Below are 26,417 nucleotides of genomic sequence, written 5' to 3'. Positions count from 1 at the left end.
ACAGCTAAGTCATGTAAGGATCAGGCTGGGGAAGGGAAGCAGAAGCCCCACCCCTAGGAGGGAGGGATTTAGGGCAAGGGGGCGGGGTGAGAAGTGCTGGGAGGAGCCACCAGTATTAAGAGGCTAGCCAGTGCTGCTTTAGGATATTAGTGGGCACCGCAGTTAGCCATTTGTCCAGTCTTTCCGAGACCTTAGACCAGCCAGTGATAGTGGCCTTTATTTTTTTCCCCTTTACTTTATGCTTAAGGGTATTTTACCTGCATGTATGTCTGTGCACTATGGAGGCCAGAAGAGGACAACAGGTCCCCTGGGACTGGAATTACAGTCATTTATGAGCCTCCAAGAGGATTCTGGGAAGCGAACCAGGGTCCTCTGGAAGAGCAGCCAGTGCTCTTAACTGCTCCAGCCCTACAGGGAGAGCTTTTGAATATGCCAACTAAGCAGTCATGTCTGACAGAGCATCCTGCCAGAGGCAGAGAATTTCAGGACTGGGATGGTGGGCATTAACGAAGAGGCAAGAGGGGTCAAGGAGAAAATCATGTCGGCCCCGAGGCTATATGGAGGCCTTCCATGCAGCTCTACAGGACTGAAAACGCCAGGCCCATACTTGTAGTCCCAGCACTCCCGAGGTGGAGGCCAAAGAACGGTGAGTTTCGGACCAGGCTGGTCTACTTCGTGAGTACCTGGCTGGCCAGGGAGAGCAAAACCCTGCCTCAAACAACAGGAGTGCTAGGTAGATGGACTGGATGGACCACCCCGGGGAGGCCGGAGTTCAGGGAGCATGCACAGAACAGCCTGTAGGTAGGGCAAGTGCCTTCTGGGGACAGACAGAGACAGCCAGTCTCAAGTTGCTGAAGTTGAAGGGCCCCAGCATACTTGCTTAGCCTAACGCCATTTTTGAGCAAGGCCTGAAAAGTAACTAAAGGTCAGAAAAACAACTTGTACCCTGGATAAGAGCCAAGTCAGCAGGCGTGTCGAGCTCGGGGAAAAACCACGAGCTGTCCTGAGTTTGAACCTGGCCTCATACGAATCGTCCAATCAGAACCCTGTAAACTATGCTTCCTGCTTCTGTACCCGCCCTTCCGCTGCCCAACCCTATAAAAACCCTCCACTCCAGCCCGTCGGCGCGCCAGTCTCTTCAGCCTCTGGAGGGACTGTATCGCCCCGGGTACCCGTGTTCCTGAATAAAGCCTCTTGCTGTTTGCATCTGACTTGTGGTCTCGGTGTGATCTCTGGGCGAGGGTCTCTCCAGAGAGAAGACTCCAGACGGGGGTCTTTCAAAGTAACATTTTGAATTAAAAAAAAAGAAAGAAAAAGAAAGAAAGAACAAAGAAAGGACGTGACTGCTCCTAGGTATGTTGGACGAGAACGTTTAATGTGGATAGAAGGGAAAGCATAGCCAGAGGCGGAGATCTGGGAAAGTCCAGAGCGGACATGACCCGGAGCCATTTGAGAAAAGGAGGAGGGGAAGGAAGAGGAGAGAGAGGGGAACCAAGTGTAGCAGCCAAGAGGGCAAAAGGTAAAAAAATAATAATAATAAAAATAAAAAAGGGGGGGGCAACCAAAATGGCTGGATTAGATAGGGAAGAGCCACTCGGGAAGGGCAGCCCAGCCCCTGGGCTGTAGGTTCCGGGTGGAGGGTCAGGGTATGCCAGCCGTACCCTGTAACAGGTAGGGACTGAGGGATTCTGGGAGAAGTTGGCAGCCAGGCCCGCTTTGATATGTCAAATGAACCTCGGTCATTTGCCCCAGGGTTTGAGCTTAACACATTTCAAACATCGATCCTTCCTACAACACCAACTAAAAAAGCCAGGCCGTGGTAGCGCATGCCTTTAATCCCAGCACTCCGGAGGGAGACAGACAAATCTCTGAGCTCGAGGCCAACCTGGTCTAGCAGAGCGAGTTCCAGGACAGCCAGAGCTACATAGTAAGACCCTGTCTTGAAAAACCAAAACCAAACAAACAAAAATCCCACCGACTACAAGAACAGGTAGCAAGTGATTTTAAGATGCCCAAAGCACACGCAGCCAGAGCTGCGCCCCACCCCCTCCACCAGCTCACAGGAAACTCGAAGCATTCTTTCCAAACATCCTGCCCGCTGTGCGCAGCTTAGGCCACCTCTTTAGACGCAGCGGAACGGGGGACCCTGCAGAGCCTTAGCTGCTCCGCGGGGCTGGTCGCCGATTTCCGGCGGAGCGGAAAGCCCTGCGCTGGCTGAGCCTTCAGCCTAGTGGGCGCGGTCGAGTCCCTGGCTGTGGAGCTGCAGGCTCACAAGGCTCCTGCGGAGGGCCTTAGAACCGGATTTTGCAGGCTCTGTAATTTTTCTCCGTTTTAGACAAATTCTCGCTCGGTAGCCCAGGCAGGTTTTGAACTCTTCTTCCTCCGTTTCCCTAGTGCCAGGATCTTAAAATGTTTTACATTTATTTTAGTGTAGGGGGTGGGTGCACGTATTAGAGTGCACAACTTGAATGAGCCTGTTCTCGCTAGCCATCCTGTAGCGTATGGGACTCGAACTCCAGTTATCGGACTTGGCGGCAAGCGCCTTTACACGCTGAACTATCACTCTGTCCGTGTGCGTGTGTGTGTTTGTGTGAGTACTTTGTTCTGTCCAGTGGGAACAGCACCCTCTTTGTGGAAGGCTTTTTGCCGAGTAAGTGCCTCATCCTAGGTAGGAGCTTTGGAAATGGTCATTTTTGTAAATGGATCCTGGAGATACTTGGTAGACTGATGTCTGGTCTGGTCGTGGACACCGGCAGGCCATAAGAAAGAAACCCCATCTAAAACCCAGCCCCTGCAGAGACCGCCGACCACCCCTAGCCCCGGGGAGTCAGAAACGGGGTCTCGAAAGTCGAGGAGCTCCTGCACCCTAACCCACACAAGGCCTCGCGCGACCTCAGCAGCTGGGCGACTACCATGACGCACCGGCCGCTTTCGATTTCACTTTCCTTTTCTCGGGCCGGGCCGCTTCACCTCCACTGAGGCTGCCTGGGGGATTTGCCCGGTGATCAGTGACGTCAAGCAGGCTGGAGTTCCCATTGGAGGGCAGAGTTCGGCAAGAGCCAATCCCAGGGCCGGCCCCAGAGCAATCTCGGCGGAGGGCACCGAGCGCCGGGAGATTGCTGGGCGGGGAGGCTGTGGTGCCAGCCGCTAGCTGAGGAGCTACACCCCGAGCAGCCTGACGGAGCCGGGTGAGCGGGCCCGGAGCCCGGCGCGGGTGAGTGCGGCCTGCACTGGTGAGACACGGCGGCTCCGCCGCGTGACCCGGGTGGGGACGGCGAAGGCGGCCGCGGGCCCAAGGCGGAGCTGGACAGGCCTGGGCGCGGGTTGGCGAGCTCGCGTGCCCGCCGCGTCCCCGGCTCGCTTCTGGGCCTCTCGCCCTGAGCTCGCTGTGTTCATTGCTCTTCAGGTCCGGCCCAGACTTACTTCTGTCTCAGCTAGTCCCCAGATCCAGGAGTGAGTGGAACCCGGATGACGTTCTTCCGTTCTTCGGTGGCCTGGAGCCCTGCATGACCAAAGGCAGGTCTCCATTTATTATTTTATTTATTTATTTATTTTTATTTATTTATTTATTTATTTATTAATTATCTATCTATCTATCTATCTATTTATTTATTTATTTATTTATTTAATTTATGTCAGAGTAAATTAGCTTAGCCACTTGTACCCGAAGCTGTGTATTATGTTATCCCTGATGATTTACTAACTAATTAGCTTTAGAAAAAAAAAAAGTGTATAAGCAGGATGGTGATGGTGCACGCCTTTAATCCCAGCACTTGGGAGGCAGAGACAGAGGAAGATGGATCTCTGAGTTCAAGGCCAGCCTGGTCTACAGAGTGAGTTCCAGGATAGCCAGGTCTACACAGAGAAACCCTGTCTCGAAAGACCAAAAAAGGAAAAAAAAAGGGAGGGGAGGGAGGAAAGAAGGTAAAAAGTGTATGAATTTAACTTTTTGGAGTGAATGGGAGGAGACACTTAAACCATTTCCAGTACATTCCAGATTTTGACAGGGCAGCCATTTGTGTGTGCCTCGGAAAAGGGAAGAATGACGTGTTCATGCATGCCTGAACCTCTTTTTGTTAGATGAAATCATGATCCCTGGAGTATGCCTCCCAAGTTAAAAAGAAACAACAAAACACCTTTTCTAAAAGCAAGCTTTTGTTAGTGTTTTAAAATTGCAACCTGTTTATTATTATTATTGAGACAGGATATTACCATGTATCCAAAGAATGGCCTGAAAGTGGCCGGACAGCCCATGTTATCCTTCCTCTTGAATGCTTAAATCACAGAGATTACAGGCATCTGCTAGGACGCCTGGTTGTAATTTTTAATACACTTTATTTTTTATGACAGTTGTAGGTCTACAGAAACATTGAGAAAACAATCTGTAGACTTCCTATATAACCACAAACTGATTGCTCTTTCATTAACATCTTACACATTGTTATTGGCCAAAGTCCACAGTATATTTATTCACATTTCCTTTTTACACAAATACTTATCCCTCCGTATGCTCATCCAAGTTACTGCATTGCGTTTGGTTGGCTGTGACGGTTTTTAGACTTTGTGTGAACTTTCAAAGTTCTGAGAGATACTCACAGCTTTGGAGGTTCTAATCCATGATCCGTTGGTACCTGTTGAGCTGGTCCTCTGTGAGGCAGCTCATAATAAGGAGTGTACGGTGGAACAGAACACTCTTGTCATAGCTGGGAAGCAAGCGAGAGAGAGAGAGAGAGAGAGAGAGAGAGAGAGAGAGAGAGAGAGAGAGAGAGAGAGAGAGAGAGGAATACATCAGAGTTTCACAGTCTCCTCCTGTGATGTTCTCTGAGTGTCCTGAAGAGCCCCACTGCTTAAAGTTTGTACTGTTTTCCAGTAGTGCCAATGCAAGGAACAAGCCTTTCTCACATGGACCTGCGAGGCGCATTATGATGTAAACTGTATTTGTATAGTACCCTCCTGTTTTATGTCTTACTCTTAAGATTGGGCTTATGTGTTAAAAGGATGGAATTAGGTTACCATATTCAGGACACCTTAGCAAGGATTTCATGTTGTCAGGATTTATGATGATACTGACCTGCTCACCCAGCTGAGTGTGTGTTGGTTTTCTGCAGCATCAAGTTCTGCACTGTTTTTTCTTCCTTTGCATATAGTATTATTTGAAAGGACGTCACTCTGCTCATCTAAGGAATTAGAGAGGTACGGATTTTAAATTATTCTGTATGGGAAATGTGTCCCCTTCATTAATTTATCCGTCCATTTATTTATATTAGTATGGACTTGCAGATACTGGTTTTAGACATTGGATTATAGTCCAGTTGTACTTTGTTTTGTTGCTCAAATTGGTGCAGCTTTGACTGTTGGAAGCTGACTGCCTCTCTGTCCCTCCTCTCTTAATTGGGCATTCAAACACTTTTATTTATGTGACCCTTCAAACTTCAAACTAGTTGGTAAACTTAGCCAAACAATTTTCTCTTGTTAAAGAGATAAGGAAAGCCGGGGCTGGAGAGTTGGATCCTTGGTTCACTGGACTTGTTGTTTTCAGAGGACCTAGGTTCAGTTTTCTGCATCCACGTGGCTCATAACCATCTAATACCCTCCTCTGAACTCTGCAGGCACTGCACACGTGATGCAAATACATACAAGCAGACAAAACACTTGTACACACAAAATCAATCTAAAACTTAAAGAACAAGAGGAAGAGGTAAGGAAACCGAATCTTACCAGCCAGAATGGTGATTGCCTGTAATCTCAGCACCTGGAAGGCAGAGAAAGGTTGGTCTCTGTGAGGTTGAGGCTACCCTGATCTACATAGAGAACGGCAGATCAGCCAAAGGTGCATAGTGAGACCTTGTCTCGGGAAAAGAAAGAGTTAAGGAAACTAAGGCACAAGGGTAGTGGGTGACCTGTTACTTTCTACAGGAGAATAACAAGCAGGACTGAGACTGGATCTGTTACTACAGAATTCTGCAAACCTCAGGTGGAACTTTCTGAGTTAAGGCTTCTGGAGGTGGTATCCTACTTACACGCCCAGGATCAAAATAGAAAATACATGGGAAGAAGTTGTGTGTAGAAAACAAAGGATTAGTTTAAGATTGACATTTAGGATAAAATAGACTTTGGCCACATTGATGGAAATGGAATATTGTTGTTGTTTGTTTTTGCTCTTTTGTGGGGTGTGCCACTCAGCTCCCAAATAAATCACACTCAGAGGCTTATTCTTAATTACAAATGCCCAGCCTCAGCTTGGCTTGTTTCTAGCCAGCTTTTTTTAACTTTAAATTATCCCATCTACCTTTTGCCTCTGGGATTTTTTCTTTTCTTACCTCTGTATATCTTATTTTTACTCTTACTCCGTGGCTGGCTGTGTGGCTGGCCCCTAGTGTCCTTTGTTCTCTTGCTCTTTCTTCTCTTACATCCAGATTTCTCCTCCTATTTATTCTCTCGACCTGCCAGCCCTGCCTATCCTTTCTCCTGCCTCAATATTGGCTGTTCAGCTCTTTATTAGACAGGCACAGTAACACAGCTTCACAGAGTTAAACAAATGCCACATAAAAGAATGCAGCACAGCTTTGCATCATTAAACAACACGGTGTAAACAAATGTAATACATCTTAAAATAATATTGGAATGCTGACCTTCCCTGAGAGGGGTGGGTAGGAGAAAATCTGGGTGACTGTGGCAGAAGATGGCTAATATTCAGATCTTGCTGTCGAAGCAGGATTGTAAAGTGGGAATCTGAGAGTTTCCTGAAAATTGGGAGCAGAGAAGCTAGTAGGGCTTAGAATCTGGGAATGACATTTTATGGACATGACTCCATGATTTGGATCAGCTACTGGAGCTAAAAAGATCGTTGAGGTATAACTCTGATTTTCACATTCTGATTGGGCGAGACTACCCACCCCCTGCCAAAAAAAAATCAATTATAGAGCAGTGTGATAGAGTTATCATAGAAGTACAGAACTAACTGAGAAGGAGCAGAGATAGGGAACAATTTCATTCAAGGCTGAGCTGAGCCTGAGAGAACAGAATGCACAAGGACAGAGGAGGAGTATGAGAAGTGAAGGGCCTCTCCCTGTGTGCTGACTATGGAGAACTAGGCAAGGCAAAGCAGGATTGAGGGCTGGATGTATAAATTTGGGCCAGATCCCCTCTCCCCCAGAGGAGTTTATTTAGTATGTGAACGGGCACATGTGCCATGGCGTGTGTCAAGGTCAGAGAACAACTTGCAGGTGTCAGCTCGCACCCTACCATCATGTGGGTGTAGGTCAGTAGGCGCCTTTACCCACTGAGCTGTCCTTTGGTTTGAAGGGGATTAATCTACTTCTAGTCTGGACTCTGAAAGGTAGGAAGACACACACTTTTGATCTGGATCTTGTGACAGGAAGATACAGGCCTTTAATTTGGGTCTTGAGGTGGGAAGACACATGGCTTTAATCCAAATGTTAAAGCTGGAAGACTTACCCTTAATCTGGGCCACACCTTCTGCTGGAAGTCTATATAAGGACATAGAAGAAGGAGGGTTTTGCTCTTTGCCTGCTTACCCTTGTCCTGCTAGCACATCCATTCCTTCACTGTCATTGGAGCCTTCTTCAGGATTCCAGCATATACAGAAGACCAGCTCAAACATCCAGCCTTGTGGGATTTAGCAACTACTAGATTCTTGGACTTTCAATTCACAGCTAGCCATTGTTGGATTAGCTGGACTGAACCTGGATTCCAATAAATCCCTTTTTAGATATAGTTCTGTGACTCTAGAGAACCCTAATACATCACCCCTCATAAAATATGTTGCTTCAGTTACTTTACATATCCTTAGTTTATGTTCCACATGGAAGAATATTTTGCCAGTTAATTGATATGTGACATTGATCATATATCAGTGATGCCAAGATATAATATTATAGGTCTCTCAACTTTGAAAAATAGTAACTCCCTATTAGCTTGCTTAGATGCTCTCCCCCCTACCCACCCATACACTATATAAATAGTCAGAACTTCCTCATCATACTTACCTATGGGTGGACTCTGAGTTCACTGGCTCCATTTGTGTTTATTTATTTTTGAGACAGGGTCTCACTAGATCCCTGGCTAGCCTAGAACACTTACATAGACCAAGCTGGCTTGGAACTCAGAGCTGCACCTGCCTTTACCCCCTAACACCACCTCGCTGGGATTAAAGTTGTGTGCCACTGTGCCATACCTTCTGTTGTGATCCCTACACTCCAAGGTCTCCCCATTCACAATACAGACTAGGCACAGTAGCCTGGACTGAGGTGTACATGGGATAGATTTACTCTGCCTTCTCTTTCTATACAGACAGAATAGGAAAGCAACCTGTCGTTAACTATGAGGAAGCCATCATGTGTAATTTCAGAAACACTGGTTTAGCTGGGTATGGTGGCACCCATTTGGAATCCCCTCACTTGAGAGTTAGAGAAAGAAGAATCAGGAGTGTAATATTAGCCTTGACTACATAGCAAGTTTGAGGCTACAATGGAACAGACAAAACCTTGTTCTACAACAACAAACTCCCACTACAAAGCTGGCTCTTTCCTGCCTGATAACCAATTTGTGAAAAGTAAACACACCTCTCCTCCCCAAATTTCTGCTCCAATGATTTCAGCCATCTTTATTCTGCTTTGGTTGCTGCTAATAATAACAATGACTTTATACATTAAATATGCTGGTATACCTGCTGAACCTTACTTTCAGTTTGTTTTGTGAATGGCTCCATAATCCACACCTTTGTTTCTTCATGACAGTATGGAAGTCCAGGAAAGTCAAAACTCTAGCTTTGTACTTCACAACAGTGTAGCTGAGGCTGGGTGAAAATCCAAGTGGCTAACTAGGACTCTTTGGTACAGGCTTTGATTGAAAACTGCAGAGGATGATAGAAGATGAAGCTTGGGTTCCCTACTCAGAATTCTAGGAGCCACAGGAAGAGCTGTGATGTCCCAGAGCAGGCTGGAGGCCTGCTGTGTTCTAGAGGTTGTGCTCACCTGTCTCAGTCAATTGACTGGTGCTTTTTTTAATAAATTGTTTGTGTATTTCAGCCCAGCAACTTCCTCTTGGTATCAGTTAGGTCCTCCACCCCTTAAAAACAAAACAAAGCAGATGACGGACAAGTCCAAGCTGGTAGAGCAGAAATAGGATATATTGGCTCATGGGACTAACAGGTTTAAGGGTAGGGCTAGCTTTGGGCACAGGATTTACATAGTGCTGTCAAGATAATGCTTTTTCCCCTTCATTTCCCTGGATTGACTTACTTATCGAGAGATTAGTGGTCTGCACAGCAGGATGATTGCTGTAGGAGCTGAAAGCCAAATGACTTTACGTCTTGCAAGTTCCTGAGAAAACAAGAATTTTTCCCCTCTCCCAGCTAGGTCTCCTTGTGACTTGCAATGGACTTGTGTTTTTCCCCTGAACCAAAGGGTGTGGGCTATTAATATACCTAAGACTGATATTTTTGCTTCACCCTGGAACTGAGGGAGAGCTCCACCCTAAGCACGGACTCCCCAGAAATGAACTGGGGAGAAAGTTACTACAGGAAAAAAAGAATGGAAGGTCGTAGGCCCCTCCGATCACCAGAGGGTAAACTTTAAACCACGTTTGCTAGTAGATCAAAGGGCACAATATCTTTCCCCGCTTTCAAATTCCTTGCTCTGTAACTATTTCTCTCTTGCTGTTTGTTTTCATGTTGTGTCTCTTTTCATGTTATGCACACACGATGAGATTCTGTTTCCTATCCACCAACTCAGCTAAATCTGTAAAGGTATCGGTACCAGGTGTTGGTGTGTCTTGGACCTTTCTAGTAAAATCGAGAGTATGGCCATGTGCCTGTGTGTACATGTAGGGTTATAGGGGTGGTGTTCGTAATGGTCCAAACTGTAAATAACCCAGATGGCCATCAGAAGTAGAAACAGTAAAAAATTATAGTCACAGAACAGCAGTGAAAATGAGCAAAATCAGCACAGTCCCAAGAGTGAACCTCACTGCCATGTTAGTGTAAACAGAATGGACTGTCTCCAATTGTGATTCCATTCTTTGAAATGGAAAACCAGGGCGTATGTGGGAGGGGGACACACATTGCTTATGGATGCGTAGTCCAAAGTGAAAGAAAAGGGAGAGAGCAGTTATCACCATTATTTTCTCACCTAGTTCCTGAACCCTCCTAGAATGAACCTCGTATACCTGAACTGATGATAGAGACCTAGAGCTGTTCTGGTGTGGTCAGGAGTTGCCAGAGGGGATGGTGTTCGCTGAGAACTCCAGCAGGGAAAGGAGTCAAAGTGGAAAGGAAAGTGGTGAGACAGGGAAGAGGTCAGGACCCCAGGGCCTGAGGGGCTCAGTTTCACTTCCGATTGAGATGGCGTTGAAGGCGGGAGTAGCAGGAAGTGAGCTGGAGACACTAGGCCTGGGTTAACTGCAGGCTCTCAGAGAAAAGGAGGGGAAAGAGCTTGACTTTATCTCTGGGGTGCCAGAAAGCCATTTTGGGGGCTTTAACCATGAGCACACTGGCACTTATACTAAGCTGGGTATGTTTGAGGGGCAAAAAGGAAGACGGCCATCGTAACTAGAGCAGTGCCAGCAGAGGAGAGAGGTTTAAGAGAAGCCCTTCTAGGTTTAGAGTCCCTGATGTTGAGTCTTACTGCTGCAGTCACTGGAGAGATGGCAGTTCTAGATGGCAGTTCAGAACAAGATGCCTCTTGTTCCCCAGGTTACCTCAGTTCCTGAAACAGTGAGCACTCGATAAATCATGCTTAAACCCTCCGTGGTTTCCCACGAGTGCTCGGATGAAATTCAGAATTCTTTATGTGGCTGAGCTGGGCCTGAGGGAACAGTGAGTACAAGGCCAGGGGAGGAGAGTGGGAGTGCAGGGAGTCGTTTTTGTTACTGTTTGGAGATAGGGTCCTGCTGTGTAACCCAGGGTAACCTTGAATATGTGCCAGTCCTCCCGCTTAAGCCTCCCGAGTGCTGGGGTGACAGGTGTATGCTACCACACTCCGGTAGATTCCAGAATTCTTAGTGTGGCCAGCTCTTTTAATCTGTTTCTACTTCTCTGTCCTCTGATCAGCCCCTGTGTCCCATCCTATCCACACTTGTGTTTATAATGCCCAGCTCACCACCCCACCACCCTTTCCCTCTGGGCTGTCTGATTCTTCAGTCTTCCAGCCTCTTCCTCCACATGACTCCCTGGGATGTCCACTTTCCAGGCCATAAAGAGCAGCAGTGGAAGGTGGAAGGACCTCCAGACTGAGAAGTGTCTCTCATCATCTCTGCCATCTGGTAGACCAAGCCAAGGCTCTAACTTCACTTTTCCACTTGTAATTAATGATTAGGCAAGAGTTCCCATCACTGACACACATTCGAATCACCTTGGGAGTTTTTTGGGGTTTTTTGTTTTTTTGTCAGTTTTTTGTTTTTTAACCAAAACCTGGCTGATCTCCAGAGATCCAGTTGATGGGGTATGTATTGACACTCCTCGATGATAAAGGGTTCCTTTTATAAGTATTGGTACAGAGCACAGACGGCTTTGGGGAATGTCATAGGCAAGAGATGGGAGACAAATTTCCAATCACAAACACAAAATACTTGCAGCTTTCTCCTAAGTCAGGGCACACAAGAGGTCAGTTGTAGAACTGGGTATTTTAAAGCCTTGTCTCGTTGACCTCTCAGCTGGCAGCTGCGTCTGAGCCCTGTGGGAGTTTCCACTGTAGTGAACCTGGTCAAAGCCTTGCCCTGGTGTTATGAGTGCCTTACACTGTTCTCAAAACACCATTGTTTGGGCTGTGGGACCATGGTCACCAGGATTCCCAGTTCAGCCTGGCACCCAGCCCATAGCCATAAGTAGGGCTGTAATATTGGAGTACATCACATTCGGTAGCCAGCAGGGGTGTGGCCATTGCTCAAGTTCACATAGCCAGATCACTTGCTTTTTGCCCTGAAGTCTAGCCTCTCCAGGTTTGTTAGAGATAGCTAGCTGAAGTTTACTTCTGGAAGAATTTACTTAATTTAGATTGAGAAATGGGTCTTAACCTGCACCCTGTTAAGTGGGGAGTCTCACAGGACATGGAGCCTTAGGCTAAGTGTTCTGGGATGACAGGAAGAAGGGGCTCCTGCTGGGAGGCCCAGGAACCTGTTTGAGGAGATGCAAGGGCAACTGAAAGAACCCTCAGGGTCAGACTGCAAACTAGGCCCCTCTACTTGCCTCGCTGGGCACTAGAGTCCACACCCTGGGGATTCATTGTCTTCTAGGATCTCTCTCTGGCTTGTAAGAGTTTGAGGAGGCAGGAAGTAAGGTGGTAGATGTGGGGCAGAAGAAATCACAGGTGTAGGAGGAGGATTTAACACCTAGAGCAGAGTGGCTGTGAAAAAGTATGGGGCCAGAGCTTGGATGCATCCCTCTTTGACCTGGGCTGGTGGTAGCACAAGTGTCTGCCTCAGAGGTGCGAACCTTCACAGTGACACTTCTTCAGAGTGTTTGCAGCTCACAGTGATTCTCACAGCCAAGAATCATGCCCAGGATCCACTGTGTTTCCAGAAGTCACAGTGTCACCCTCCCCACCCGCCAGTGTGTTGCAGCTTAGGTATTTATGAGAGCCTCAACTTCGTAAGGGACAGAGCGGGACTCAGCAATGCATAGAGAGCATCCCCAGCTCTCTCTCAGTGTCAGGATACTGCAGGCCTTGTTCATAGCATCTCCCTGCTTCTGTGGAATTGTAGCTGGTTTCTGGCTTACTGGAGGGGCTAGAGATCTGCTGCTCCAGGAGCAGGGGTGTATGACCAGGTACAAGGTAATATGCAATAGCCCTCCGTGGGTTCAGAACACTCATTTCAGTAAAGGGAGTGGTGGTGAACTATTCTAATTTGCTTTTCTGCTGCTATGATAAAACATTCTGACCACATCAACTTGAGGAAAGAATCTATTTCAGCTTACATTTCCAGGTCACAGTCCATCACAGAAGGAAGTCAGTACATCCGTACAAGAAAGTAAGAATTTAAAGGAACACTACTTACTAGCTCACTTAATTATGCTCAGCTGTACAGCCCAAGACTCCCTGCCTAGGGATAGGATTGCCCACAGTGGCAGTAAACAGTAAGATAGTTCCTCACAGACATGCCCACATGTCTTATTTAGGCGATTCTCCAATTGAGGTTCCATCTTCCAGGTGACTATAGGTTGTGTCAGATTGCCAATAAAAAACAAGACGTGGACTGCTCACTTAGGATTTTTGTGGCTCTGTCTTTCTATGGTTTCTGTCTACCTGCAGCCAGGAATGGAGGGGAGCATAATGTTTGTATCTTATTGTAGAAACCTGTGGAGATGATCAGAGAGAACAAGGTCAAGTATATATGATAAAATGGGGGATTGTGGTACCTGGGAAAGTTTTTTTAGAATCCCAGCAGAGGCACACACCTGTAGTCCCAATACTCAGGAGGCGAAAGCAGGAGGATAGAGCATTCAAGGCCAGCCTGAGCTACTTACTACCGAGAGTCCGCCTCATCAAACAAAACACGAGATTTTGTGGAGGGCAGTTTGCGTTTGGCCTGACAGAATAGGTATGGGAACGGGTGTTGTCTGCTTTCCGCCCCCACCCCAGCATTTTTCTCTTAATTCTGCAAGCTTGAGCTCCTTCTACCACCGAAAAGCAAGAAGTGCTGTCTAACAGGAATGCTGGAGCCAGCTTGTAGTGAAGGCTAGGGTGCTTTCAGCCACATCCGAAGAACACACGCCCCTTTCCTGAGCTGCTCTCGGGCCCTTTCCACAGTGTGCTGGGGTCAGGAAGTGGAGTGGATCAGACCAAAGTTTTGGCACTGGGGCTGCTTCCCAGCCCTATGCCCTTTGGCATTGTGGTTAACAGGGCCAAGCCTCAGTTTCCTCAGAAGAGTATCCTGAGTGTGAAATAGCACATATAAATGGCAGATTCCATTGCCCTGAAATTATCGGTCACCTGGTTATTGGATTCTAGAACCTGAACTTTGAGCCTGGATTATTCAAGGTTTGAGTTTGTACCTCTGGTCTTACATATAGCATGAAGAGGAGTCTTTGTAGCCAGTCAGTGGGGTTGGACTGTCAGGTTATGGTGACCTAGAAACAAAAGACCCTGAACAGTCAGCATGGGCTTTGGTTGTTCTGACCCCACATTAGTTCAGCAGAGCATTAGGTTTTCGGTAATCTGGTTTCAACAATTCTAATGGTTACAGAGCTTTTTAATGCAACAGAAAACCATAACCTTTGTTTCCTCCAATTTTTTTTTGTATAGTTTTGTGAAACCATTTTGATGTAAATTGTAGTTATGAAGCTCTAAATATTGTAACATCCATTGCTAAAAAGCAGAGGTTTTCATATAGTTTCAGTAAATGCCACTAAGATTATTTCCATTTATTTTTCTTGATAGTCCCTGAAGGATTGTTATAACTACCTTTTGAAGCCATAATCCAAGCTGGATTTATCTTTTGTGCTTGCTTGTTATTATTGTGATCTTTTTTAGTTTTATTGCTCTGTGTGTGCGTGTGTGTGTGTGTGTGTGTGTGTGTGTGTGTGTGTGTGTGTGTACGTACAACTTGCAGGAATTGGTTCTTTCCTTCTACCATGTAGATCCTAGGGATCAAACTCAAGTTAACTTTTCAGTCTTGGCCGCGGTTGCCTTTACCTCCAAGCCGTCTCAATGTTAAAAAGACGGGCTGTTCTGCAGGGGCCCCAGTTCTGGGTTGTCTCTCTGTTCCCCACGGTGTGGTTTAACTTGGTGCCATTGGCACCTTCTCTGGGATAACTTAGCACAGTGTTTTTAAAAATTGCATATGTTTTCCATAAACTGGAAGTTAAATCTAAAGGCTTGATTAAGGTCAGTCAAGTCAAATATTTTTGGCAAGAAAACATCATAGATGATAGTGTTTGTTTTTGTTTAACTTTATTTCTTTTTATGTGTGTGGTATTTTGCCTGCATTTTGTTGGTGTACCATATGTCTGGAGAGGCAAGTTGTCACATTCCCTGGAGCTGGAGCTATAGACAGCTGTGAGCTGCCATATGGGTGCTAGGAATATCGAACCTGGGACCTCTGGAAGAGCAGTAAGTGCTCTTAACTGCTGAGGCATCTCTCCAGCCCCAGGTGATGCTGCTTAACTTATCAGGAAACCAGTGCCGGATTGTTTCTGTTTAGTGATGGCTCGTTTTGGTTGCTTGGTTAAGGTGACCGCTGGATCGCTCCCAGATCGAGGCATCAGGAAATAATTCACTGTGGCATTGTGGGGACTGCCCCAAACCTTTCACCTAATGGCCTTGACATTTGTTGGTGACATTTGTGTTGTTACAGTGGCAGTTGCAGAATGCTTATATTTTCTCCCCCTTCCTTGAGCCCCAAGGGGGGCCTTACTAATTCTAAACAGAATACTAATCAGGTGCTGTCTTGCTATGCCTCAGTATCTAGTTCTGTTAACCCTTCTCCAGCGATTACCCAGTAATCTTCTGTAAGCCCTGCAGTGTTAACTCTAATGTACATAGTAGTTTTTATTCAGCTTGAAGAGATCTAAAGACCCATTGGACCCAGCATGATCTGGTTTAATGTGCGTTTCTAGTGGTGAAGGCGTCATAGTTTATGTGAAAAAGGACTTGTAGCTGAGCTCTTCATAAGAAATTGTAAATTCTGTCCTTAGAGCTACCCTCTTCTCTCTAGCAAACGAACGAAAACAACGCAGAACTGGCCTGGCCTTTAAACTTCCAGGGCATCCCACAGGTGGCCAGAAAGGGCTTCTGTCCACAGGAGCCCCACAGCTCCACCTCCTCCCCATTGTCAGGCCTCTGCAGTGTGTTAAACTGAGAACACTGCATCAACCCTTTTCCTCAGGAGCAAACCAAGGGATTAGATCAGACACCCTGAACATTTCTGCTAACATTCTGGGGACTTGATACATCTTCATTTGCCATTTGCCAGTTGAATTTCATTTCAAGTTGGCATATACACATTTTTTATTCATTACATTTTTTTCAAAGTCACACAGGTCTAAACCCAAGGGTGTTTTGGTTCATATGCTCAGCAGTATAATTCCTCATGTTTGTATAGTGCTGTCCCCTGCAGAGCACTTCTATAGATGTCACCACACCAGATCCTTAGGGAATCAATATTGTATTCTCCTTGGGCCATATGGGCTGCATTTTATGTCTGTGTATTTACCCTCTCTGTTAGCAGAGTCTACCGAGCTCTCCCATTGTACCTGTCAGTGATAGTGCTGCTGTCCTGGCATTGCAAAACCTGCATGGTCACCTCCGTGCATCCATAGCAGAGCCACCTTCCCTGCCCAGCAGGGTGGCCAGGACCCTGCACTCTCGGTGCCACTTTTAGTTTCAGTTCTTAGATCCAGGGGACTGAGGAGCCAGGAGTCTGGGTTCTCTCCCCAACTTCCTCCTATGAACCAGGCCTATGCTCAGTGTTTCCAACAGAATTCTTTTTTTTTTTTTTAAGATTTATTTATTTATTATGTACACAGAAGAGGGTGCCATTACAGATGGTTGTGAGCCACCATGTGGGTGCTGGGAATTGAACTCAGGACCTCTGGAAGAGCAGTCGGTGCTCTTAACCTCTAGCCATCTCTCCAGCCCCAACAGAATTCTTTTAAATCACTTGATTTGAATCCCCTGTAGGCCTCTCTCTCTCTCTTTCCATTTTATGGATGGATAAATTGAGGCTGAAAATACTCCAATGACTTTTCTGTTGTCACGGACAGAGGCAGGAAGAGGGTCAAAGCTGTGAAGGGTGAGTTTCTGTGTCCCCAGAAGGACCATGCCTGCACAGCCCAGAACAGCCACAGAAGATTCCTCCCTTCCTGGCTCCTCTGTGATCTCAGCTTGAACAGTCTTGGGCAGGGTGCCGCTCTTCTCCTTTTACTGAGCCTGCTCTTGATTCCAGGTCTGATCTCTGAGGAAGAAAAACCCTGCCAGGGAACAGAGACCCCCAAGCTAAGGGTGCAATGGCAGCATCAGCCCCCTTGAGGAGCCTGGAGGAGGAGGTGACCTGCTCCATCTGCCTGGATTATCTGCGGGACCCAGTGACCATCGACTGTGGCCACGTCTTCTGCCGCAGCTGCACAGGTGATATCCGCCCCATATCTGGGAACCGACCAGTCTGTCCGCTCTGCAAGAAGCCCTTTAAGAAGGAGAACATCCGGCCCGTGTGGCAGCTAGCCAGTCTGGTAGAGAACATCGAGCGGATGAAGGTGGACAGTGGCAGGCAGCCGGGAGAGCTGGCCCGAGAGCCCCAGGACGTGAAGTTGTGTGAGCGGCACCAGGAGAAGCTGCACTACTACTGCGAGGATGACGGCAAGCTTCTGTGTGTGATGTGCCGGGAGTCCCGGGAGCACAGGCCCCACACTGCGGTCCTGGTGGAGAAGGCCGCCCTGCCTCACAGGGTGAGTCCCCCCTCAGGCCTGAGAGGGAAGGTTCTGTCTCGTGTTCCTCCTGCCACAGCTCAGGACACTCATGTCTCTCCACTGCTTGTCTTTCCCCAGGAAAAAATCCTGAACCACCTGAACACCCTAAGGAGGGACAAAGAAAAAATTCAGGGCTTTCAGGCCAAGGGAGAGGCTGATATTCTGGCTGCGCTGGTACGTGGAAGTCGTGGTTGAGAGGTGATGTGTGCTCCAGGGGGGGACCAGGCAGGTGGAAGTGTTTCTTGGAGGTATGAAGTGCCAGCCTGGCTTCAGGCCACCTGGGGCTTACCCAAAGATAGGGCAGTTTGGCCTGCCCTGTCCCTACAGGAATTGAGGAACCTGGCTTTGTCTTCTCTTTCTAAGAGTGAGAGAATATGTGATTTCCTGAGGAGAGGGCAGATGGGGGTGCTTGGGAGGGTGTCGCTAACTTCAGGGTAGAGACCAAGAGGAAGGGGATAAGGAAGGCCCGAGCAGCTCTGATTGAGGCTGTCTAGTGAGACTCAGGCCTACTATGGGCAGTACAGAAGACTGGTAGCACGTTGTGTGCTCTTGATTAGACAGGGACAGCTGATAAGGTGGGTACAGTTCTTGGGGAGTATGTGTGTTGGGAAAATGGGCAGAGGAGGGATTCTGGGGTCAGGCCTAGCAGTGTGTAGTCAGGCTTTGAAAGAGACAGAGTAAAGCTAGAGAGAGCTCAAGATCCCAAAGTACCTCTAGGTCCTGGTGTGCTTGAATGCCCTCACTTCCAGGAGGGACTGAGGACTCAGGCAGACTCCAGCCTACAAGAGAGGACTTGGTCCCTGAGTACTCACATTCCAGCCTTACCGTGGAGAGAGGGCACAGGCCCACATGGAAGGGATAGGGTGCACTTACTGTGTACAGAGTAGTCGGGGTGCTGGAACGGGGAGTGGTCAAGCTTGGACTTTATCCCTCGAGCAGAGCTTCCTGAAAGAGGCAATACATGGATAATATCTAGAAGGGTGAAGCGCCCTTAATGGGACACATCGGGTACCTTTTGCTCCAAGACATACTGGTCACCTAGAACAGATGGTGACAGAGCAGCCCAGCAGGGTTGGCTTTGAGAGCAGTGAAGGGAATAGACTGATTGACAGGTCTCAAGGAGAAGAGGGTGGAGCAGGAGCACCCCAGTGACTTCCTACCTCAAGGACTAGGATTCACAAGCAAGAGTCACCAGAGTATTGAGTGGGCCCCAGATCCTAGAGGTGTCTCTCTCACACGCACACCCTCTGCCCTTACAGACGAAGCTGCAGGAGCAGAGACAGTACATTGTGGCGGAATTTAAGCAGGGACACCAGTTTCTGAAGAAGCGGGAACAGCACCTGCTAGACCAGCTGTCCACCCTGGAGCAGCTCCTCACTGAGGGCAGGGAGAAGTTCAAGACCCGGGGCGTCAGTGAGCTTGGCCGGTTGACTCTGGTCATCTCCGAGCTGGAAGGCAAGGCACGGCAGCCCGCCGCAGAGCTGATGCAGGTGAGAGGCCGGGCCAGTGAGGGACAGTGTAGTGCCCACTCTGCCACTCAGGCTTTTGAAGAAATTCCTCCTCCTGGGTCCTCGGTTTTACTGTCTAAAATAAATAAATGGGCATGGCAGTTTTATCTCCCTTGTCTGTTCCACATAAGCTTAAACACTGACATGAAATCACTTTAGAAAAATAATCATCATCTACAAAAGTGTCTGAAAATGTTTAAAGTGCCATAGAGCTGAAGGTGTTTGTTACCATCCTCCTTCCACACCACGAGACCTCCATCAAGCCCTCCCTGTTACAAAGCAGGTGTTTGTTGTTTTTGAGAGAGCCTGACTGTGCCATACTACCTGTCCTCAAATTAAAGGCAGTCCTCCTGTCTCTGCCTTCCGAGTGCTGGGATTACAGATGTGGCTAAGGCAGGTACTGACTTGGCAGGTGCCTTACATGGTTCTGGAGGTGAAGAAGGTGACTGAGGAAAGGCTGCACTGTGGCTGTCAGGATCCCAAGTGTGTGGAAGGGGAGGGCAGGAGGAGAAGGAAGGTAGCTGGGAGGTTCCTTCTGGACATCGGAGCATCATCCTAGAAAACAGATTGACAGGTATGAGCGGTGCCTCCGGACACGAAGGGAGGGCAGACTGTCAGGTTCCACTGATACACCTCTTCCTCTTAGGACTTTCCAGGGGAATCACCACCCTGAAAGGGCTTAAGGGTGAGGGCTGGACTTCTTTCCATCCTTCCCTGATAAGCTGGGAAGAGGGCTGTACTAATTTCCTCTGACTCTGCGGTTTGAGGTAATGCATGTTTCTGCCAGCAGAGGACACACAAAGGTCTCTAGGAAATGGGGTTCCAGGCCAGTGGCAGGGCACATGAGTAGCCGTGGGGGGCGGGGATGGTGATGCCAGTCCCTAGCACAGCCTGCATAAACAGGAGGCCTCTCTTTGTAGCAGGCTGGTCCACATGTAAGAGGACTGGCTGGTCCAGGCCATGGGGCAGGTGAGGAATGAGGTCCAGCTCAAGCCTGGTATCCTGCTCCCAGGCTTTGTACTCTTCTCTTTTGTCCCCTGCCCTCCTGTCTCCTTGCGCTGCTCTGGGCATCGCCTCTTCTCTAGATTTCTTTATCAGACTCTAGGTCACTTGTCTCCTTTCCCTTTCCCACTCTTTCTTAGCCTTCAAGGAGCACATCAGACTCCCAGCAGCCCTTCCGTGTGTAGATGTGTAGATAGGAGTTGGGAGTGGTGTAGCTGAGAGTACTGGGGTTTGTCATTAATGTGTCTGTCTAGAGAGCATTTTCCCCTGATCCACCCTGGGAGGAGCTACAATGCAGAAGCCCCAGTCTGAACATCAGGACTCTGCCCCTGAAGCTCCCATGGTGGGGTGTGCTGATGAGAGAAAATAGGGGTATCTGTTTAAAGCCACGGCACAAAATGCTGGTGTTAGCAGACTTTGTCTGTATTTGGGTTTCCTGGAGCAAAGCTCCTGAACCTTCTGGAACAGTCCTTAACAGCCACTATTTGAGGATTGCCTTTGTTTTCCATATTGTACCTCTCTCAGAAGCCAGCCTGCCCCTCTGCCCATCCCCCTTCACCCTCTGACTCCCGTAGCACCTGTCACTAACAGGGTATGATGTTATATATTTTTATGTTGATTTTTTCCCCCTCTCTTGTCTGCTTCCCTCTGCTAGGATGCCTGCTCTACACAGGTAGGGATTTGTCTTCTTTATTGCTACTTCAAACCTCTAGATCAGTGCTTGCCTGGCACAAGGAATCACTTAGCAAAGGTTTGTGGAATAAGTGAAAGGAAGATGAAAATCAGTCAACACGAGAACTCTCGGGGGCTCTCAGACTCACCAGAGCATCATCTCACAAGATGTTCCAAGCCTCTCTGTCCTTCCGCTGCCTTCCTCCTGCACAAGGTGCCAATCTGTAGTGACCCTTGGCCAGCACATCCACTTGAGTCGCTCTAAAACAGTCATGGGATGCTCAGCTTCTCTCTTGTGCCCCTGCTGCCATCTCCAGCTCCCTGTTCCACAGCAGCCACCAGGGTGACCTCCCCTGTTCCCATTGCCTCCTACAACCGTTTGCCAGGGAGCAGCCAAGTGACTAGTCACCTAGGGTTTCTGCTAGTTTCTGCTCAATACTCATTTAGAGAAGAAATTCCTTTTCTGTCTTTGCAGCAGTTCAAAGGTGTGGGTCTAGAGATATCCATAAAGTCATCCAAGAGCTGGTTTATTTCTAGCTGACCATCTAGTCTTGGGGATATTGTTCTCAGCCCTGCAATTTGAGCTGGATTCATCACTGTGTTCAGAATTCAGCCAACGAAAAGAAAGGAACTAGAAAGCAATTTTATTTTTTAAAGGACAAAGAGTGAGAAGTCTTGGTCTTTTCACCCCTGCATCCCATTGGAACTCAGTCACATGACCAGACTTGATTGTAGGGAATATGGGAAATGTAGTTTCTTGACTGGACACTTATCAGGCCAGAACTTAAGGAGTTTAGCATTATAAAGAAGGGGAAGGCAGGTAACATGACTTAGCAGGGAAAGACACCTGCTACCAAGCCTGGTCACCTGAGTTTAATCCACAGAACCCACATGGTGGAAGGAGAGAACCAACTCCCACAGTTGTCCTTTGACCTCCACATACATTGTGATATAGTGCGCGCGCACACACACACACACACACACACACACACACACACACACATTTAAAAGTGGAGAGGAGGGAAAATGGGTGCTGAGAGATAGTTGCCTTTTATCCCACTGTGCATAGAATAAAATTCACCACCATCACCCCATCCTGCCTGGTGTGCTCTGGCCCTGCCTCCTCTCTAAGGCCTTTCCCATTTCTTACCAGTCTGCACTCAGCTAGAACTTTATCGTTCTTCAAACCTTAGCTAAGTGTCTCCTTGGAGAGGCCAGGTCACTTGCCACTGCTGCTTACTTCTGCCCTTACATTACGTTGTTTGTCCATTTTATCTTATTTATTTTATATTATGTTGTTTGTACATGGATGTGTGTTTGTTCACCACTTGTATGCTTGGTGCCTATGGAAGCCAAAAGAAGGCATGAGGTTCTCTGGAATTGGAGTTACTGCTGGTAGTGACCTGCCATGTGAGTGCTGGGACTTGAACCTGGGTCCTCTGGAAGAGCATCCAGTGAGATGGCTTAGCCACTGAGCCGTCGCTCCAGCCCATTGCTTGTTTTCGAGCCCCACCAGACTGTCAGTTCCCTGGGGAGGAAGCCATGTGTGTTGTGTTTGCTGTTGTGTGCCTGTCTGTTCTGTGGTACTGACTTACGGATGCAGTTTTACTTAATTCACTTTGGTGCCTGTGTTTTCTTCCTTTGCCAGGATACCAAGGACTTTGCCAACAGGTAAGAGTTTCATTTGCTTGTTGTTCCTCTCCCCACTTATGTGGCCATGGTCTGTGTAAATGATGGGGAGTGATAGGAAGCCAAAGGCAAGGTGGCCCGTGTCTCATCCCATGGCTTTTAAGAAAGAGCAATCTTTGGGGATTAGAGGCTGTTCTCTCCCAGCATGATCTCTGAAGTCCAACTGGCCTCACTGTCTTCACCTGAAGCACAGTGGGGGAGTCAGAGCCTGGCTTGGTAGACAGAATGCTCACTTGTGGGATCTGCTGGTGGTCTTATGTCCTCATTTTGTCTTTGGCCAGTTTTTCTGTCTCTTGATTAAGGATAATCAAACCTTTCCTGCTCACTTTATAGTTGTCATGAACACTGGCAGAAAAGCACAAGAGCCAAATGACAGGCTGTTGTGTCCATCATGTTTTCAGGTACCCACGGAAGAAGTTCTGGATTGGGAAAGCCATCCCTCACATGGTTAAAAGAAAGGCAGGAGAATTCTCAGATAAACTTCTCTCTCTGCAGCGAGGCCTGAGGCAGTTCCAGGGTAAGCACTGGGGACAGCACCAGGCTGGAGGTCAGGCTGGACCACATGTGAAGGTTTCCTGGCTTCTCATCTTCTCCCATCTCATCCTTCCAAGGAGCTGTAGCTTCTGTATCTTTTCTCCTTGGGATCTCCAGTAGAGCCTTGTCTCATAATTAATGCCAAGTAAGAAATGGGTTCATGCCGGGCGGTGGTGGCGCACGCCTTTAATCCCAGCACTCGGGAGGCAGAGCCAGGCGGATCTCTGTGAGTTCGAGGCCAGCCTGGGCTACCAAATGAGTTCCAGGAAAAAGGCGCAAAGCTACACAGAGAAACCCTGTCTCGAAAAACAAAACAAAACAAAAAAAAAAAAAAAAAAAAAGAAATGGGTTCATGAGTTTGCTGGTCTGAAGCTCAGTTCTGTCTTCTTTTTCATCCTTAGGCAAGCTGCTTAGAGACTTGGAGTATAAGACAGGTGAGTAAACAAAACAACCCCCGTGGAATCCTCACTGGTATTGCCCAAAGGTGGCCCCACCCCTTACATTTCTGACTACACTTCTAGTCCTCATCTACCTGACCACATGGTCCTTTCAAGCAAACAGCAGTGGTAGCCCAAGGCCAGAGATCATCTTGCCCAGACCTGTGCTGTGTGTGCTGAGTACCCCCAGAGGACACAGTTCACAGAGACTGTGATGTAGATAGCACTCTGGACTGTGCAGTGAGACAGCCCTGCACAGTAGAGACTGGCTGCCTCTTCCCAGCCTGCCATTGACACTGTTACTTCCTCCCTTGTCCCACAGTCAGTGTCACCCTGGACCCACAGTCGGCCAGCGGGTACCTGCAGCTTTCAGAGGACTGGAAGTGTGTGACCTATACCAGCCAGTACCAGAGTGACTGCCTGCACCCCCAGCAGTTTGACTGTGAGCCGGGGGTGTTGGGCAGCAAGGGCTTCACCTGGGGCAAGGTATACTGGGAAGTGGAGTTGGAACGAGAAGGCTGGTCAGAGGATGAGGAAGAGGGGGAGGAGGAAGAAGAAGGGGAAGAGGAGGAAGAAGATGAGGAGGCTGGCTATGGGGATGGATATGAAGACTGGGAAACGGATGAGGATGAGGAATCACTAGGGGAGGAAGAGGAGGAAGAAGAGGAAGAGGAGGAGGAAGTTCTGGAAAGCTGCATGGTGGGAGTGGCCAAAGACTCTGTGAAGAGGAAAGGGGACCTCTCCCTGCGACCAGAGGATGGTGTGTGGGCCCTTCGGCTCTCCTCCTCAGGCATCTGGGCCAACACGAGCCCCGAGGCCCAGCTCTTCCCAGTGCTGCGGCCCCGGAGAGTGGGCATTGCCCTGGATTATGAAGGGGGCACTGTGACATTCACCAATGCAGAGTCACAGGAACTCATCTATACCTTCACGACCACCTTCAGCCGGCGCCTGGTTCCCTTCCTGTGGCTCAAGTGGCCAGGAACACGCCTCCTGTTGAGACCCTGAATTCCAGAAACTGCCTGGGCCACACTACAGAATCTTCAGTTCTCTGAGATTCGAGGACTCTGAGATGAAGAAGGGTTGCCTGGACCGTACCCATGGAAACTTCCTTTCTCTGGGATCCCAAGACTGTGTGATGGATGAACATTCTTGGTCAGAGCACCAGGAGGAGGAGAGAGGAGGGACATTCACATCCATATGGCACCCATCTCCTCACAGTCATGGCCAGGATCTCTCTCAGTGTGTCACTTCATCTGTTTTTCTTGTTTGAACTTCTCACTCTCCTGCCCATTTCCTCTGGGATGACTCCCTCCTTCCTGAGAACCCGTTTGTCTTGGCTCTGTGTTCTCTGTTGAGTAGGGGCAGCAGCAGCAGCAGCAGCAGCAGCAGCAGCAGCAGCAGCAGCAGCAGCATCATTTCTCGTTCAGTTGTTGTTCAGTGCTCACAGGTATTGAAAGAGACCATCAGTGATATTTGAAGCCATTTGGCTGTCCTCAAATTTGAGGTTCCTCTTGCCCAAAAACCACTCTGTTGCCTACCTTCCCTGGCTTCTTAAACTCACTTTTCCTACCCCACCAGAGTTAAATATCTGAAGAAGCAGGATTGAACATAGTCAACATCCAAGGCTGTGTAAGTTTGTGTCCTGAAGTGTTGGTGAAATCATCTCCTGGTGCCATTAGCAAAGCTCATGGCCTCCAAACCCAGAGCTGAAGAAGGGGTGGGACTCCCCAGGGCCATCTGTATCTCCAAAAGCATCCAGGTACTGTGACTCAGGCAGGAGCTGTGGTCAATAGATTACCTCTGCAGAGTAGACCTTGTGAAGGGAGATTTTAAAACAATTCCAACATCTTGCTCTTGATTAGTGGGTCTGAAAACACTGAGGCCCAGGAGATCAGAACTACCCCTGCTTCAGAGTCTCCAGCAAGTGTCTCCAGGACAGCTTTAGGCCTCTGCTCTTGGCATCATGGAATGTCCAGAATCACTTTCTTAGGATATGGATTGGAGAAGGGAAGACAGTCCTGAGGAATCTGGAAAACTCCCACCCCAGGTCTTACTGTGAGGAGAGGCCCTGCAGTGTCTCTCTGTTGACCCAGCACCAGCCCCTCTGTCCAGTCACCCAGTGCCCACAGTTGAACACCAGCTCCTGCTTAGCCAAAATGATGCCCCTCTTCTTATCCTTAAACATTCCACATTTCTTCTGCCTGTCCAGGTGTTAAGCTCTTCTTTGCTCTTGAGAGGCTGCTCCCAGACTCTGGATTTTGGTGGCCTTAGAGTCACCACACTGTCTCAAGACTGAACACTTTGTATATATCACACGATGCCTGAGTCACTAGTACATACACAGTGGCTCCCTCACCACCTTTTGTTTTTCCTGGAATTAATCATCATTTTTCTCTTCCTTCTCCTTTAATTCATTTCCTGTGTCTTTATTACTAATAAACTACAAGTTCTTTTTAGTGATCAGCAATCTCAAGACAGTCATCGGTGCTGTCTCCTTTTATCTTGATGCCTCTGAAGTGACCTTGAACCCGAGTCATCGATTGATCCCTTGTGATCCTTGTTAGACCCCCTTTTGTCATCAGACTGGGGGTTCTGGATTTGCCCCTGAGGCCTGTAGCCGGGGCTAGCCTCAGTCTCATTATGTGGCTGGCCTTAAACTTCCGGCCTCTACCTTCCAAATTCTGAGATTTCAGGTCGGTGCCCACTATGCCTAGTTTATGCTGGTGACTGCACCCAGGTCTCATGCATCCTAGGCAAACATGCCCCTCAGCTACATCCCCAACCCATGACCCTGTTTCTGGACCCTGTGTTTCCTCTCCCAATTGGTCACACATTATCTGATAACTTCCTGAGCTGAGTGTGGAAGTCAATTTTTTTTTAATCTTCAGTATCTAGAAGTGTTTATCTCACTTGTACACTTAAGGGGTTGGCTATAAGAGTCTTCAAAATAGTTTTCCTTCAAAATGTCAGAAGATTGCTTTACTGCCTTTAACTCCGGTTCAAAATTCCCATGGGGCACTCTGCTTCATGATCTTTCCCAGTGGCCTGTTTCTGTTTTACAGGGGGTTGGGAGAGTTGGAAATCTTATCTATATCCTTACTCCATGTACTAGCACATTCCACGATGAGTGGCATGTTTGAACGCCCACCCACC

At 48.1% G+C, this 26,417-nt stretch overlaps 1 protein-coding gene and 1 non-coding gene across 3 annotated transcripts; one reads left to right on the top strand and one right to left on the bottom strand.

Annotated features, from left to right (window-relative positions):
* The first annotated feature begins 3,088 nt into the window (after nt 1-3,088).
* On the top strand, nt 3,089-25,737 carry Trim26 (tripartite motif containing 26). Of its 2 annotated transcripts, XM_052744072.1 has the most exons (10): nt 3,089-3,214; nt 3,407-3,516; nt 16,903-17,401; nt 17,501-17,596; nt 18,682-18,912; nt 20,588-20,605; nt 22,253-22,275; nt 22,695-22,810; nt 23,229-23,261; nt 23,587-25,737. In XM_052744072.1, the coding sequence occupies exons 3-10, from the start codon at nt 16,964-16,966 to the stop codon at nt 24,267-24,269; spliced, it is 1,638 nt and encodes a 545-aa protein (XP_052600032.1). In that variant the 5' UTR covers nt 3,089-3,214; nt 3,407-3,516; nt 16,903-16,963; the 3' UTR covers nt 24,270-25,737. The 2 variants fall into 2 exon arrangements, with proteins under 2 accessions (XP_052600032.1, XP_052600033.1); XM_052744073.1 differs by lacking the exon at nt 20,588-20,605.
* LOC128115116 (small nucleolar RNA SNORA51) lies at nt 8,221-8,354 on the bottom strand. Its single transcript, XR_008220009.1, has one exon. It is a non-coding gene; the product is annotated as a small nucleolar RNA SNORA51 (small nucleolar RNA).
* Nucleotides 25,738-26,417: the final 680 nt, after the last annotated feature.

This window comes from Peromyscus californicus, unplaced genomic scaffold (assembly GCF_007827085.1).
Source record: "Peromyscus californicus insignis strain IS unplaced genomic scaffold, ASM782708v3 Scaffold_19__1_contigs__length_69161282, whole genome shotgun sequence".
Taxonomy (NCBI): domain Eukaryota; kingdom Metazoa; phylum Chordata; class Mammalia; order Rodentia; family Cricetidae; genus Peromyscus; species Peromyscus californicus.
Note: the sequence above shows the minus strand (reverse complement) of the source record. Positions and strands in the feature narration are given on the sequence as shown.